Raw genomic sequence first — 17,509 nt, 5'->3', positions numbered from 1 at the left:
ATAAACTGTAACTCCTGGAGGGTCTTTTAAAAGCACCAAAGCAGGCTTTGCCTTGGGTCAGTGGTGGCCAAGCAAACCACAAATCAGACACGCTACTAAACAGATATTACTACGGAATGCCACACACGGTCACACACACAGTCACACGCAAGCACACACACACACAAAGGGATAAAGCTGCCTCCTCTTCCCAGTGTGTGTCCATCCTCCAGATGATGACTTTCATGAAAATATTAAGTGTCCTCGTTGTGAGTGAGTCACCCTGCAACAATATCCTCTATATGTTATCTGGGCCCAGCAAACCTTGTTCACATCGTATGTGTAATCTGAAACACTCAGTATAGTAATCCAGGTCCATGGGCTGTGGGTGATGAGCAGCACAGGAGAGCATGCTCGTCATCAGTTCTCCTGCTGTTCCTTTGTGGGCCTGCCAAACCTGCCCACATACGGGTGTCATGACTCATGTCGTTCTTCGTTCCTTCTCAAGCAACCCATCTACATTTCTAAAGGGATATGACCAAGTTTTAGCTGACAGCGAGGGCAGATAAGGCATTCGCGTCAGTCCCAGTGTACCTGCTAGGCTGTGTTACTGTGTGTGTGGGCCACACAGGTGACACTAAGACACATAACACCATGAGTCTTTGATCTGTCTGACAGGAGAGAGACGTCTTTGGCAACGGTAGTGCTTCCTTGATCTCCAGTTTTAATGTAGGCTTCACTGGAAAAGATACACAATCATTAACCAATAACATCCAAGCTGCCAGTAACCTTTCCTCGCATAGCCTTAGTGAGTTCCAAGTAATTTTGTTTTGTTGATGGCCTTCAGATGAATTGATGAGACATGATAATATGATCAAGCCATGATTAGATAGGATGAGGCCCTAGATCTGAGGCTGTCAAACTTTCAATAGAAAATCTCCAAACAGAAAGTCCTGCTCAGGTTCAGATGGGTACAAGGTGTTAATATTATTAAATCAGACATGAATGTATTTATGCAATCTAAGTCAACAGGAGTTCCGGAACATGCTACAGTGGAATGCTACAGGAAGAATGCTCAATTAGGAGTGCTCTGCTGAACACTACTAACTAAGCTGCCTGGGCCCCAGAAGTGGAACACACATGGGTCTCCCCTCATCCGGGAATCGCTGTCTGGACAAAAAAGCACTCTTCCAGCAGATCTCCACATCCCCACTCCCCACCCCTCCTCTCTGGTTCTCCCTGGTGCCATCTTGCACTATTATTATATACTCATCACATAAGACTTTCACTGGGACCAAGCTACAAAGAAAAAATAGGATTTATTGCGGTGTGAAAACTGTTTCAGATGCAAAGTTTGGATTAGGATGTATTTGTGAGTATAAAAAGGCAGTGAGAAGTTGTGAAATGATTTGCATAAGTACAAGGGTCTCGGAGGGTTCTCACACCTCACTGATTAAACTGCTACAACAATTCTTGCCTATTTTACATATTTTACCAAAGCGAATTGACAATGTTTTGTTGAGTTACACCCCTCAGGACTCTCTGCTATGACCTCCAACACCAGGCACACAAAATAACAAAAGTTTTTAATACCAATGTTCCTTTATCCTCTTAAAAAAAAATATATATATATATATATATAAATTTCTCCATTGATATTAATAGCTACAAAAACCACTGCTATTGAACATAAGTGTATTAACATGTTAAATCTACATGTGGGTGTGTAGGCATCACCTCTCAAGTTTTTCTAACGGTGTTCTATATCACTGGTGAGAATGTAACATGGTGACTGTTACATCACATCTATAGTTACTTAAAGATGCAGTTCGGTATCTTAAGCACTTACAAATTTGTAAGATATTGTACGAATTGGAATTCCTAACATATGAAATGGATGACATAGTACACAATTGTGCACAATTTCCAGGGACCTGTTTTTGCTCGTGAGCGCTGCCTTCAAAATGACTGGCTGAAATTATACAAAAGCTCTGGAGCATCACTTTAATAACCCATTAGAAAGGAGGCTGATCTGATCCTCAAAGGGAGGAAAAGGTTTTTCATGTTACCCTCTCCAGTCAGGTTTGAACGTACAGCCAGCACCGTTCCGGCTTTTCCATTGCATTCTAACAAAATACTACAAAGTCCCGTTAGGCTTCCGGACGACTGAACCTTCAAGTGCTTCCGGAACTCTGTGGCTATATCATTTTTCCACTCAGACTGAAATGCTGTGGATTCTTCCTGTTGCCATTAGACATGAATGGGCTCTGTGGGGGATTTCTGGTTCACCAGCTGGGATAGAGCATGTGGACATAAAATACTGTACATACTTCCTCTAATCAAGGAAGTGTGTACAGTATCTTTTTCCATACAGAATGATTAAACCCATCATGATATTGCATACATTTCTAACTTACAAACACCATATTTGATAAAGAACCATGTTTAGCTTTAACTCATGTGTCTGCTTTAATCTGCACTTTAATTAATCAAGATTGGTTTGAGATTCTAAACATGGTTCTTTATCAAATATGTTTTTCTCTTGGAGGTAAGTTGGAAATGTAAGCAATATCATGATGGGTTTAATCATTCTGTTTGTCTCCAGTCATTGGGTATTGTGCAGATATTGATTCATTGAGTGTTTCCAGAGAAACATAAATCACGCACATCATCAAACTGCTTCTATCACTCCAATGAATAGAAAGTAACACATGGGGGCCATACCTGCGAACATTAGAAACAGTTTAAATTTAAACCGTTTCTCCGTCTAAAAATGTGCATCAGCCAATTAAAATCGTTGATTTACTTGCACGTGATAGAACTGCTATACTGTAGCTGCTACCAGTTCTCACAGTCTCACTTCAGAATTAGATGTTCATTCATGTTTCTCAAATGGAAAAGTTTGAAGTTGTTCCAAATGTCAAATTTAAGGCTAAGTTTAGGCATTAACTCCACATTTTTAAGGTTAGGGTTAAGTTCAGGCATTAACTCCAAATTCTTAAGGTTAGGTATTAACTCCAAATGGGTAAGGTAAGGGTTAAGGTTTGGGATAGGCTTAAAACTAAAATATAAAAAACAACTTTCTATCACTGGATTCAAACTTGCAACCTTTGGAATGAATCAGAGGCAGATGCTTATGCTTATGCTTATCCTCCATCCCTGTCCACTGCACTGTAGCAAAAGCAAAATCTACTTCAAGGTAACAACACTCACTGTTGGCCCTAGTGGCCAGTTTCCACATCAACTCCAGACGTCCTCAGACATGGATGGACGTTGAATACTGACTTGTATCATGGGTGACCTAGCTGTGTAGCTGGTCCCATCAGATAACCTGGCACACGTTAGCCCTATGTTAACCTCACCAGATGACAGTGATTATTTCCTGGAACAAATTTCTGCATCAGCCTATCAAATATCTTAGACTTTATGTCCACCAACCAAAGGCATTTCTTAAAATAGGTCAACCCTGGCCTTGAGATAGATATTTTAAACCTATAAATTGACTTTTGTTCTGTTGGTCTGTAACAAAATGCTGTGTGCCAATATTGCATCGATGCATCCTTGACTAGGCTACTACCTACTAGTACTAATGTTAAACAATGTTTTCAGGTTACGCATATATGCATTTTTTAAAGTCATGCCCCCCTCTGTCCTTGACGTATCCTAAATAAGTCTATTTAACACACGTATGTTGTAAGAATTTCGATATCACAAACAGAATTTGTGTTACAAGCAGTTTTAAGAGGACATTGTGACTTTATCAAACATGCAGGTAAGACATTTTGATTGCTATCAGAAGAGTAGATTCTGAGGTTTCCCACTCCCTTACAATTGCCAAAAATCTCTCAAAATTGAAGAGATGAGCTCTATTGCAAAATGTAACTTTTTCCAAGAATATCCACTGTTCTATGCGCTCCACACGTGAGCACATGGCAACAGATATTCTACAGTAACATAAACTAATGAAAATGCTATTGTGTTCTTTGACATTATTATTTTTCTGTATTCTGATGTTAACCAAGACCTTCATAACACAACCAAAGGATCATTTTTCTGATAGCATATATGACATGTATTCATTACATTGTTAGAGTCAAAATGACTGCTCAAAGGGGACACTTGAGGCCAGGCTTTCTAGTGTCAAATTATTAATCCTTAAAGAAGAAAGTAACAAAAGCTATTTAAGACCGGTTTCCCAGAAGATAAAAAACATACTACTCATATTTCTACATGTAGGAATGTGAGGTAAAAACATTACACTTTGAATACTGATATTAAGCCTAGATTCCAAACGTTCCAGGTCTACAGTTGCAGCTTTAGAGGCTGAGTATGTTTAGCCTCAACATTAAATTGTCTGTTAAAGGGTGTGTGTGTAGTTTAGACAGATTAAGGGCAAAAGGTAGAAAGCTCACATACAGTAACATGATAAAGGCATGGAGAGTGGTTCTATAAGGTTTCAAAGGAAGCTTTTTCATCAAAACAATCAAGTGGAAAACCTGAATACCTACAGTATGTAGGCCTATGTGATGGAGTCCTTTGTCTGTATGCATGTATGCATGACTAAAATGTGCAATGCCATACCATAACTTCATATGTCACAAAATAGGACACAGTACTGACAGACAGAAGCTGGATTCTAGATTGATGGATGAAAAACAGGAATATGATCAGAAGCCTGCAGAGAAGACGAAAAAAAACATGGACACCGTCATAGATTACTCCCAACAGCAGACAATAAACATGTGGATTCATAGATTCAGAATTATACACAATATTTATTGACAATGTGTTTTTCTCCATGTGTATTAAAAACGCATAATTCATAGGTTTCAGTACAGATCTTGTTCTGGAGATGCTCTTTGTGAGTGGCACGAAGAGGGAGGGGTTGCTGCTCTCTGGAGTGACAATTGAGGGACCGCCCAGGGCAGGAGGCTTCTTCTGTGAGTGTGTGCAAACATACACAGTCACCAAGATGGTTAATTTAGGCTCTGATGTCACTTATTCTGTATCATTCACCAAGAGGAATCTTTTTATAGGAGAATACAAATATAAAAATATATGAAAGCAAAAGCGCTGTGAGGTACAAACACATATTTCAAAGTGAAGCCATTTTATGAAGCAGACCTTTTGTCAGTTAGAGATGTGTTTTCAAAACATCCCACTGGCTGACATACGTACACACTCTCACATGGAAACACACACATACATACATATATAATATACTACAAAGAGTTGTACTGTAGCATCACTGGGCAGATTAAGACGGGTCTGTAGCACTTCAGTAGTGAACTGGTTAGTTAGAGTTGTGCGGACCTGAGATGGGTGACTTAACGCTAGCTATTAGAGACCCATTAGTCTCCTTTTCACTTGAACTGTGTGTGTGTATGTGTGTGTGTATGTCTGTGTCTACATGCATGTATGTGTCTTTGTGTGTGTGTGTGTGTGTGTGTGTGTGTGTGTGCATGCGAGTAATGTGTGTATGTGTGCATATGTATGTAGTATATAATTCTGATCAGTGGAACTAGAAATGCTTATACTCTCTAGAAATGCTTATACTCTTGATTACATGGCACAGCTAACTCAGGCATATGCTGCAAAAGAAGAGCAACTACATTCTTGCCTTTGATAATGCTTTACATTTGGCTAAACTAAACAGATTGTGATTTGAGTCATTGGAGCAGAATGAAAACAAATACTGTATGTTTACTAAGTGATGGAGTGGTACTCTAAGTGGTACTCTTCAATATTTACATTATTGTTTTCACATCAGCTGAAACCATGGAATTGCTTTGCATTCGTCTTACAGTAAAGTACAAATTAGGAAGAAAAATGTAAAAATGTATTTTAGTATTTTCTTAAGAAATCTACTAATATTTACAGGAATATTCGGCTCCAATTGATGTTTACTAACATATTATTTTATATGTACACCTAGAAACAGGTTTTGGAACACAATATTTAAAGCCCTATCCCAACACCAATATCCATATATTTTTGTAGAGCAATTTACATATAAATCCTATTTAAGCATCTACAAACATATATGTCGATGATCTGTTAACATCATAAAGTAAAAAATTTAAAAATGCATGTCATATGAGAATATATTAGCAAATTGGTGAATGGTCATGTGCTTTACACAAACACAATATTGTGATGATGAATAAAACATGAGTAAAAAGGCCAAAATAATCAGTCATTATATAGATATACAGTAGATTAGGTTAAATAGCCATAGTTAATATGCATGATCATTATGGGGAGTATTCAGTCAAACCTTTACTGCAGGAAACCCATGTCAAATGACTTACAGTGGCTTGCAAAAGTATTCACCCCCTTTGGCATTTTTCCTTTTATGTTGCCTTACAACCTGGAATTAAAATTGATTTTTTGGGGGGCTTTGTATCATTTGATTTACACAACATGCCTAACACTTTGAAGATGCAACATATTTTTCATTGTGAAACAAACAAGAAATTAGACAAAAAAACAGAAAACTTGAGCGTGCATAACTATTCACCCCCCCAAAGTCAATACTTTGTAGAGCCACCATTTGCATCAATTACAGCTGAAAGTGTCTTGGGGTATGTCTCTATAAGCTTGGCACATATAGCCACTTGGATTTTTGCCCATTCTTCAAGGCAAAACTGCTCCAGCTCCTTCAAGTTGGATGGGTTCCGCTGGTGTACAGCAATCTTTAAGTCATACCACAGATTCTCAATTGGATTGAGGTCTGGGCTTTGACTAGGCCATTCCAAGACATTTAAATGTTTCCCTTAAACCACTCAAGTGTTGCTTTAGCAGTATGCTTAGGGTCATTGTCATGCTGGAAGGTGAACCTCCGTCCCAGTCTCAAATCTCTGGAAGACTGAAACAGGTTTCCCTCAAGAATGTCCCTGTATTTAGTGCCATCCATCATTCCTTCATTCTGACCAGTTTCCAAGTACCTTCCGATGAAAAACATCCCCACAGCATGATGCTGCCACCACCATGCTTCACTGTGGGGATGGTGTTCTCAGGGTCATGAGAGGTGTTGGGTTTGCACCAGACATTTTCCTTGATGGACAAAAATCTCAATTTTAGTCTCAACTAATCAGAGTACCTTCTTCCATATGTTTGGGGAGTCTCCCACATGCCTTTTGGCGAACACCAAACGTGTTTGCTTATTTTTTTCTTTAAGCAATGGCTTTTTTTCTGGCCACTCTTCCATAAAGCCCAGCTCTGTGGAATGTACGGCTTAAAGTGGTCCTATTGACAGATACTCCAATCACCGCTGTGGAGCTTTGCAGCTCCTTCAGGGTTATCTTTGGTCTCTTTGTTGCCTCTCTGATTAATGCTCTCCTTGCCTGGTCCGTGAGTTTTGGTGGGCGGCCCTCTCTTGGCAGGTTTGTTGTGGTGCCATATTCTTTCAATTTTTTTATAATGGGTTTAATGGTGCTCCGTGGGATGTTCAAAGTTTCTGATATTTTTTTATAACACAACCCTGATCTGTACTTCTCCACAACTTTGTCCCTGTCCTGTTTGGAGAGCTCCTTGGTCTTCATGGTGCCGCTTGCTTGTTGGTGCCCCTTGCTTAGTGGTGTTGCATACTCTGGGGCCTTTCAGAACAGGTGTATATATACTGAGATCATGTGACACTTAGATTGCACACAGGTGGACTTTATTTAACTAATTATGTGACTTCTGAAGGTAATTGATTGCACCAGATCTTATTTAGGTATTCATAGCAAAGGGGGTGAATACATATGTACGCACCACTTTTCCGTTATTTCTTTTTTTATAATTTTTTGATTCAAGTTATTTTTTTCATTTCACTTCACCAATTTGGACTATTTTGTGTATGTCCATTACATTACATTATTTATTATTATTCTTATATTATTCTTATATTATATTATATGAAATCCAATTATTTATTTTTTTTTATTACAGGTTGTAATGCAACAAAATATGAAAAACGCCAAGGGCGATGAATACTTTTGCAAGACACTGTAAGTCTTGTCTTGCAAAAATGTACCAAAACATTTCTGCAGTGCAGGTGTGACTTAATTTCAGCCTTATTCTCATGTGTATCTTGTATCACTTATCAACTTTACAAACATTATCTTAATAGGAAGTATACTTCATTCACCACTTCAAACAATAATATAATGGTAACACTAAGAACGGATACGCTTTCTTTCTCGCATGTGCAAAAACACAATTATAACATATCCTAAACGAACCCATTACTTTCACTCATTACTTATTCATCCTTACACATTTACTTTATGTTTATCATGTTACAACAAGAGTGTGGTGGCAACCTTTGTTTGGATTGTGGAAAAGTACGTGTTAGAGCATGGGTTAAAATGTATGGGCCCGGGACCCCTTCTGTGATAGCAAATTCATCAGGGACCCCCTCATAATCAGAAACTCGAGTGCAATAAAAATAGCATACAGATGTAGGATCTTAATTTGATCACTCTTTTGTTGCTGAAAATTTACCTGAAAAGAAGGAAATGCAAACTTGTAGTGTACTTGTAGTTTAAAAAAAATACTTCTAAAGTTTGTCATTTCCACTTTGAAATGTCAGACTTGATCACCCCTACACATTTTGTTATTAATTATAATCCACATAATAATGTGCATTCCCTGTTGCTGCAGGATTATTTACCTGCTGTAGCAAACTGTACAAGGAGTTTTACTATGATGTCTGCAGGCCCGGGGAAAAAACAGGCACACCTCTTGGCATCAGAGAGAACATTTTGCAGTTTTCAAGCTGCCATTCTACACAATTCACCATAAGCAGAAACTTTTACAGTTTTGAAAATAAATGACAGTGCATTTATGTTCAAAACAAGTATTGAATTGAAACTTGGATAATTGGTGGAGTACTGTGGATACCAATATCCCTGTGAGCCTCCCAATACCCATTTTGCCCATGGTTAAGAACATACTGTACATTGTAGATTAATAATATTACATAGTATTGTACTGTATTACAACCTCTAATAGTATTCCACGACTCTCTTGGCCAAAATGTGTTTAATCTGTTGTTGTTAGAAATATGTGACTCGTTTCAGGAAACTAAGCATATGTCACGGGTCACTACCTCACAGGAGAGCTATTTGAGCATAAACTTATTTTTTAAATCAAAATTACTTTTATTTTGGCAGAAATGCCGTCTGAAACATGTGAACTTTCATGTGCCTTAATAACAAACTTGTATGCCATCTGTAAATACGAATACAATTGTTAAATTACGAACCTAGTTGGTTAAGCCACAGAAAAAGACAGCAACCTTCCCACTAGCCATGATTGGCTGAGATAGTGAGTGGGCTGGACATGCCGAGAGAGTTCGGATTGGTCTGCCATATAGAAGGCTTCTGTCTATATGTGAGTATGTGTAGGTAATCCTGTCTAACGCGGCTTTAAAAATATATATATCATGTTGTGGAGCTGCATAAGTGTTGCTCTCCACTTTCTGGAGGATCGAGTTTTGAAATCAGTGGAATTAGAGTATGATAGCCAAAGAGATGGAGAAAACACCTGTCTCCGGATTTCATTTTCAAATTAGGGGCAACCATGGCATCTGTGACTGGGAGATGCGTCCATCATGCATGATGTATACGGGTAAGATAGTCTAGCTAACTGCTAGCTACATTTTCAGATATTACACGTTTCTAATTTTGACAGAGTGGTTTCATTTCAAGTTAAAGTGTACTGTTAGCTAGCTAGCTAACGTTAGCTGGCTGGCTTGCTAGCTAACATTACGTGTATGATGTTATTATTCGTATCTCAGAGCCGTTTGCTTGGCTAGTTAGAGCCTAATGTTAGCTAGCTAACATTGAACCTGGTTGGTTAGCTACCAGCAGATTCATGCAGGGTAGTAACGACATGAGTTGGCACTATGGTTAATTGTTTATCTAGCTAACATTAGCTGGCTGGCTCGCTAGCTAATGTTACGTGACGTTGTTTACCTAGCTAGGTTCATTGTTTACCTAGCTAGCTAGCTAGCTAGCTACATGTCTTAACAAAAGACTCCACTATGCAAGAAACAATTTCGGGTGTGTTTGTAAATGCAGTCTTAGTATGCCAGAGCGCAGAATAAGTGATGAACTTACGAACACACAACACCCATTGAATATGGCCGGTGTCAGTAAACGTCGGCAAAAAAGCGTAATTAAATTGTTGCCATCAGAGCTGGTTAGGCTCCATAATCCCAGTGTTGTGTCTGAAAGTAAATAGCAAGCTGGCCAATGTTAGCCAGTTAGCTTGGGTGGTTGACTGCCGTTGTGAGGTCAGAACGCTCGGATCAACCCTACACATTGGAGAGAGCGTCAAGTGTGCGCTCTGAACGCTCCGAGAGCGAAACGAGATGGGTGGGGCTGATGCTTAAGAGAATGTGAACGATGCTTAATGGGTGTAGACTTAGAAGAGCTCTTCACTACGTACCAAAATATTCAAAGGCCATTTTCTCAAAAGTGAGATTACAAGTTTATCTACTTTCAAAGCATAATTACTTTCCCATTGTTCCCTTAAATGCAGTGTATGATCTACCATTTGTGTAGATATACCAGAGCTCTGTGTCTCTGCTTTTATCCAATGTAAAAAACACAATTTCAAATTTTGCTACATAAGACTGAATCAAGGCGGTCGGTCACATATTCATAAAACACTCAAATGGAAAACAAATATTAGATATCTGGCCGTGGACTCCCTGCACTTTGGGAACCCCTGCGTTAGAGGACCTTATCAAAAGCACAAAAAAAGAGAAGGAAAAGGACACAAGTTGATAGTATTGAGAAAAGTGCATGCAGATGAAATGCAATCTGACATATGTTGTGAATATCAATGATATTGAAAACATGCAATTGAACTTGAGGTGATGTCACTACATCTGCATTTAATGATAATTGAAATGTTCATGGACTTGTTTTCTATATTTTACTGTTACCGATCATCTAGGGGTGGCATGACCAGAAATCACATTTATAATATTTGTGCAGTTATCCCTGTTTTTGTTTCCATACATTTTCCAAGAAGCATAAGAGAGACATTGTAATGTTCTAGTCTCATTCTTGAAACGATCTCTGTTTGGAGGGAGCACCAAGTTGTTTGGTAACACCTACTATACAGCCACTATACAGCCACTATGGCTTTTGTATCGGTGTGTGCAAAATGTTGTTTTATAAAGTCAGCGGACAAACATGGTAATTCCAACATTTGTACGATTCTTCATGGAGTTTCACTAATAAGGTAAACAAACAGACAGGAAAGTAGTATTCTTACATTATAGTGTGTTTTGGTGTCAAAAATGTTTTTGACGTTTCTTAATATAACGTGCATTCGGAAAGTATTCAGACCCCTTGACTTTTTCCACATTTTGTTACGTTACAGCCAATCTACAAGCGGTACCCCATTATGACAAAGCGAAACAGGTTTTTAGATTTTTTTTGCAAATGTTTAAAAATAAATAAAAATAAAATAGCTTGTTTACATCAGTATTCAGACCCTTTGCTATGAGACTCGAAATTGAGCTCAGGTGTATCCTGTTTCCATTGATCATCCTTGAGATGTTTCTACAACTTGATTGGAGTCCACCTGTGGTAAATTCAATTGATTGGACATGATTTGGAAAGGCACACACCTGTCTATATAAGGTCCCACAGTTGACAGTGCATGTCAGAGCAAAAATCAAGCCATGAGGTAGACGAAATTGTCCGTAGAGCTCCGAGACAGGATTGTGTCAAGGCACAGATCTGCGGAAGGGTACCAAAAGCATTGAAGGTCCACAAGAACACTGTGGCCTCCATCAATCTTAAATGGAAGAAGTTTGGAACCACCAAGACTCTTCCTAGAGCTGGCCGCCCGGCCAAACAGAACAATCAGGGGAGAAAGGTCTTGGTCAGGGAGGTGACCAAGAACCCGATGGTCACTCTGACAGAGCTCCAGAGTTCCTCTGTGGGGATGGGAGAACCTTCCAGAAGGACAACCATCTCTGCAGCACTCCACCAATCAGGCCATTATGGTAGAGTGGCCAGAAGGAAGCCACTCCTCAGTAAAAGGCACATGACAGCCCGCTTGGAGTTTGCCAAAAGGCACCTAAAGACTCTCAGACCAAGATAAATAAGATTCTCTGGTCTGATGAAACCAAGATTGAACTCTTTAGCCTGAATGTCAAGCTTCAGGTCTAGAGGAAACCTGGCACCATCCCCACGGTGAAGCATGGTGCTGTGGGGATGTTTTTCAGAGGCAGGGAATGGGAGACTAGTCATGATCGAGGGAATGATGAACGGAGCAAAGTACAGAGAGATCCTTGATGAAAACCTGCTCCAGAGCACTCAGGACCTCAGACTGGGGTGAAGGTTCACCTTCCAACAGGACAACAACCCTAAGCACACAGCCAAGACAATGCAGCAGTGGCTTCAGGACAAGTCTTTGAATGTCCTTGAGTGGCCCAGCCAGAGCCCGGACTTGAACCCAATCGAACATCTCTGGAGAGACCTGAAAGTAGTTGTGCAGCGACGCTCCCCATCCAACCTGACAGAGCTTGAGAGGATCTGCAGAGAAGAGTGGGAGAAACTCCCCAAATACAGGTGTGCCAAGCTTGTAGCGTCATAACCAAGAAGACTTGAGGCTGTAATCGCTATCAAAGGTGCTTCAACAAAGTACTGAGTAAAGGGTCTGAATACTTATGCAAATGTGATATTTCTGTTTTTTATTTGTAATACATTTGCAAAATGTTATAAAAAACAGTTTTTGCTTTGTCATGATGGGGTATTGTTTGTAGATTAATGAGGGGGGAAAAACAATGTAATCCACTTTAGAATAAGGCTGTAATGTAACAAAATGCGGAAAAAGTCAAGGGGTCTGAAAACTTTCCGAATGCACTGTATGTTGAATGCTGATTCTACTACCGGCAATGCCATACCTAGGGGTGATTCTTTATGGAGTTTCACCAATAAGGTAAAAAACAGACAGAAACGTAGTATTGTTACAGTATACTTATAGTAATCATTTGGCAGAAAAGTAGAGTAATGGAATGCATTGATAACCAAAAAGAAACATATCTTAAAAAAAAAGAGGATAGTCCCTTTTCAATTGAGATTTGGAGCATTATTGTGCTTTTATGTATTCTGGTTTATCTTACCAGCTTGCAGAGCAGGCTTTTCTCTCTTTCACACTCTTTCTTTTGTATGGTTAATATCGAAACCTGCATGCTTGAAAAATAAATGGCAGTAATGACTGAATGTATATTTAAAGTATGTGGAGCTGCTCAAAACCGTCATTCAAATCCTTCCAGCTTCCTGAAGAGAATTATGTCATGGACATATGCTGGATGGATCCTCTGGAACTGTGATAGATATCATTCCTTTTTAAACAATCATATACAAGAGATATTTACACATCATGGTGATCGAAAATAATGGCTTGTGATGCATCACGAAATGCCCATGATAGACGCCTTAACTGCTGGCTCAATGTCATCAGTCATTAGGAATTGGAATGACATATCAGATGTTATCTAATGTTTTCTTAACAAACTAGAGCCAATGTTTGTTTCTGTATATCTATATGCAGAGCAATTATGAACAAATACATAATTGTATCCTGTAATCTTAAGGATATGTGAACAAAGGACTGAAATGGACAAAGGACAATATTCAGATACACATTTGTGCATTTATCTTTGAGATATCTTTGATCATATACAGTAGCCGTCCCTGTATCACTGACTCTTAAACTGCTTTGATGACTAATGCAGCATTCTCTTTCTCAGTTTCTCTCTGCTTCTTTCACTTTTTTGCAATATATTCAACTTCTCAGTTGACAGGGGGCTTGAAAGTTAATCAATCAAGTGAATATTCTGTACCTTTTCTGAGTGAATAAGCTAAGAAAACAATGTCAAATCAGGAATCAAAGGCTTAGTGATACATTTCTCTGTAAGGTGTGCTTTAGCTTTCAATGTCAATAGTCTATAAGCTTTACCTTCTAGTTTATTCTGTCAAGGTTTGGAATGATGTAAGTTTCTGTTTAAAAAAAATATCTACTACACTATCAAATGTTTTCTTAGAATTGAAATAATGCTTAAAATAAATTATATGATTTGTCAACTATATCAAAGTAGAAAAGGTTGGATAATCCTAAAACCCTCATACTATTACTTAATATTGCAATACTATTAACATGTGAAACTTCACAATATAGAGACAAAATCAATTCTAGGATAAATATTATTACATCTGCCTCTTTGAAGGAATGAATCTTAGAAAAGATTTACCTGAATGTGCTTGTAGCTATTTTAAGGAATGTCTTTGTGGTCTGTGAGTCATTTTAAAATCAATATATCATTAATATTTCTAACTATGTTTTGGCAACAAATTAGATATATATTGTACAAATATAACATAAACACATACGCAAACAAACATAAAAAAATGATAAAATACTATATTTACTAAATATTCTACTTGTAAAATTATAATCATAAACTCTAGTACAGGCACCATATATGTTCTTAATCTTTCTCTCCTTTAAGGTTTTCATGTGTTAGCCAGCAATTAAGGTGTTCCAAGGTCAAATGGAATCAGTCCTGATTTTGTTTTAGTAATTCAGTCTTGTGTTGCAAGAACAAACAGCAAAATGATAACAATTCAGAGAAAAACAAGCAACATTTTTGTTGTTGTTTGTTTTGTTCTGCCCTTGCTGAAGTCCATTTAGTTGACGTAGTAGAGCCAATAGATAATGTTGAACAAGGAAAAGACAGTGGGGAAGATCATTCTCGACCACTTGTCGATAGAGTTTACATCAGTCAAGTCGGGAATGTTGATCTTCAGCTGGGAAGCACGCCTCCGTAGCCGGCTCTTCTTCTGAGTCACATGACGCTCCAGAGTGTTGCGTCCAAAGTTGTGCCCTGCTTTGCGGTACTGCAGGGTGGAGCTGTCATAAGTTAACATTGTGCTCCTGGGGTCACTGAGACCAAGGGTCAGCTCCGACGCTCCCATCTCATTTTTAATTTCTATGGTGCCCAGTAGAATGTTTTCGTGTGGGTCCATCTAGAAGGTGAGAAATGATATAAAGAGTTTAGTTACAAAATGCTATATCCACCAATTTTGTACGTTTTTTTTTTCATCAGAAATGATTGCTTATGGGTACCTTCATGTGAGTATAAAATATCACTGTTCTCAGAATCTTTTATTCATTATTTTTAGATTTTAAAAGCATTACACGGGGATACTGGCACATGTTGACTCCAATGCTTCCCACAGTTGTGTCAAGTTGGCTGTATGTCCTTTAAGTGATCATAGCTTTCACCTGGATTCACCTGGTCAGTCTATGTCATGGAAAGAGCAGGTGTTCCTAATGGTTTGTACACTCAGTTTAGCTGGTATGCAATGTTCTTATCCTGTATATTTGACTCTGATTTGTGGTTGTCTCATCCTAGCTATCTTAAGAGGAATGCACTAACTCTAAGTCACTGTGGATAAGAGCATCTGCTAAATGACTCAAATGTAAATATTTTACATACAGATCTCATATAACTGTATTGATATTTATTTGTAAACATGTTTTCTTTTGTAAAAGAAAGGTTGGGCGATGAAGCATAAAAACTCCTGGATACAGAGCATTAAGATAATGATCTGTTCAGGTCATAACACTTCTCAAAAGCACATTACTAGTTTCCACAGTGAACGTAAAGATTCTGGATTCTGATGATCTCGAGTGGTAGGTCTGTCGCATTCAGTCTTTACATCTCACGGGCCACGGCCAGAGGGCCATTGCACTGGGTGAGGGTGGTCCATTTCTCAGTATGCATGGGTCTGACGATCCCTGCGTAACGGCAACCGCCAGGGATGGTTGTTAGCAGGAGAGTGATCTCCGCCAACCAGGGCATCCCTGGTCATCGAGATAAGCCTGTTACCTCACTCTGCTAACGGAGGGAAAGTGTGGGGCATCACCCTTGACAGAAGCAGAGGTACATTAGAGGTACATCCCTAGAGGTACGTTTCCACCATATATTGATGGAGCCTCCAAACTACCCTCATGTGGAGTCAGTCTGGATAGATGCAAAAAACGGACTCTCAGAAGTTGATAACACCGCAAGGGCAGAGAGTATCCCAGTTAACTGGGCTATCTCGTAATGTGTCCGAGGCATATGCATAGTGTTTTTCTCAAAACATGCTTGATCCTCTAGGACTGTGCCCTCAGTAGAGTGGCAACAGGCATAGGTATACTGTGTCACCGAGCGGGTGCTCGTGCAAGAGAGTAGCCGACACAATGACGTAAGTCGTCAACCAATGTAGCTAAAAGGAAGAAGGAAACATCCTGGTGACCCAGATGTCCTAATCCTAATCCGGTAGAACAGCTAGCTATGTGCCTGGTCTGTCTGGCCCTCCCTCAGAAAGTAGGGCTATCAATAACAAACATTTCCCCAGCCGCTCGCTCCCGGCTAGGAGAGGTAGAGCGGGCACAGGCCCCACTGCATGAATCAAGTGCAGGGTAAATAGGAAAACGTCAGAGTGTTGCAGACTCAGGAGTAACAGACATGCTGACTTTCATCCCTGGCTGGAACCTGATTTTTGAGGGTGACGAGGGGAGAGCCTATAGGGGGATGGCAATCGGAGGTAAAGTGCTTCTCCTCCACATTCCCATGTGAGCAATTAAATGGGATGTGCTGCTACACAGTGAACGGGGTCTATTCAAAACGCACTCGCATAAGGAGAGAGTGGCTCACGTTGAACACGACAGAGTCTGGATAGGGCAGGGACACAATATTCCTCTGCCGCTAGGGCTGCACCCTAAGTTGGCTGGCCCTTCTTGCCCCCTTTCGGGGGGTTGAGAGGGCGGAACCTTGCAGCGTCCACAGCGTGTTGCGCCTTGCCCAGCTTGTTGCCCCTTATCCGCTGTGGAGCAGGTTGCTGTGACCAACGGGCTGCCACAGGGCCCGGGTTTGTGGGGAAGGCTTCGCCTTCTTTCTTATGCATGTCACACTTCTGCCGCATAGCGGCGACAGTGGGCCCAAACAACTCGTTGGGTGTCACTGGGGCATCCAGCAGCTCCACTTTTTCTTTGTCTGTTAAGCTGGACAGGCTTAACCAAAGTGCCATCTCTCCCACTACCGCTCATGGTGTGACCACAGCTTTGGATGGCGCTAAGGATGGCGTGGATGTTAAGGTTTGTAATCATACAGATCTCATCTCAAGTATCTGGATTTAGGGTATCCAAATCCAGTTGTTTCCCCATCTCCTCCAGTAACTCAGCCTGATATGCCAACAATAAAGAGGTCACATTAAGTGCTCTGATTGACTTGGCCGAGGCTTTGTACGTCTTCTGGAAAATGGAGGCTGAAAAGCACCTCGTCTTTCTAGGGAGGGAATTACTGGTGGCACTAGCAGCATGGCATGTGGGGTTGAAGTGGTCAGCAAGAGACGTATCCACTGGGGGAAGGGTGGAAAAACCTGGATTCCTCCATCCCTAGCATGTCCAGGCAAGGGGCACCACTAACCTGGATCTTGCTGGAGAGGGTACTGTGAGAAGCAGTTGC

The 17,509-nt window shown here is 40.0% G+C and overlaps 1 protein-coding gene across 1 annotated transcript in view; it reads right to left on the bottom strand.

Annotated features, from left to right (window-relative positions):
- Window positions 1–12,804: 12,804 nt before the first annotated feature.
- The window catches only part of LOC121574021 (gamma-aminobutyric acid receptor subunit beta-2), an 88,560-nt gene continuing 83,855 nt past the window's right edge, over window positions 12,805–17,509 (bottom strand). Inside the window, exon 10 of the mRNA XM_041886534.2 lies at window positions 12,805–15,020. Within this exon, the coding sequence (XP_041742468.1) occupies window positions 14,682–15,020 (339 nt within the window). The 3' untranslated portion in view covers window positions 12,805–14,681. The remainder of the gene's footprint in view (window positions 15,021–17,509) is intronic.

The sequence above is a fragment of the Coregonus clupeaformis genome, chromosome 9 (assembly GCF_020615455.1).
Source record: "Coregonus clupeaformis isolate EN_2021a chromosome 9, ASM2061545v1, whole genome shotgun sequence".
Classification (NCBI taxonomy): Eukaryota; Metazoa; Chordata; class Actinopteri; order Salmoniformes; family Salmonidae; genus Coregonus; species Coregonus clupeaformis.
The sequence above is the reverse complement of the archived record's forward strand: the minus strand, read 5'-3'. Positions and strand labels throughout refer to the sequence as shown.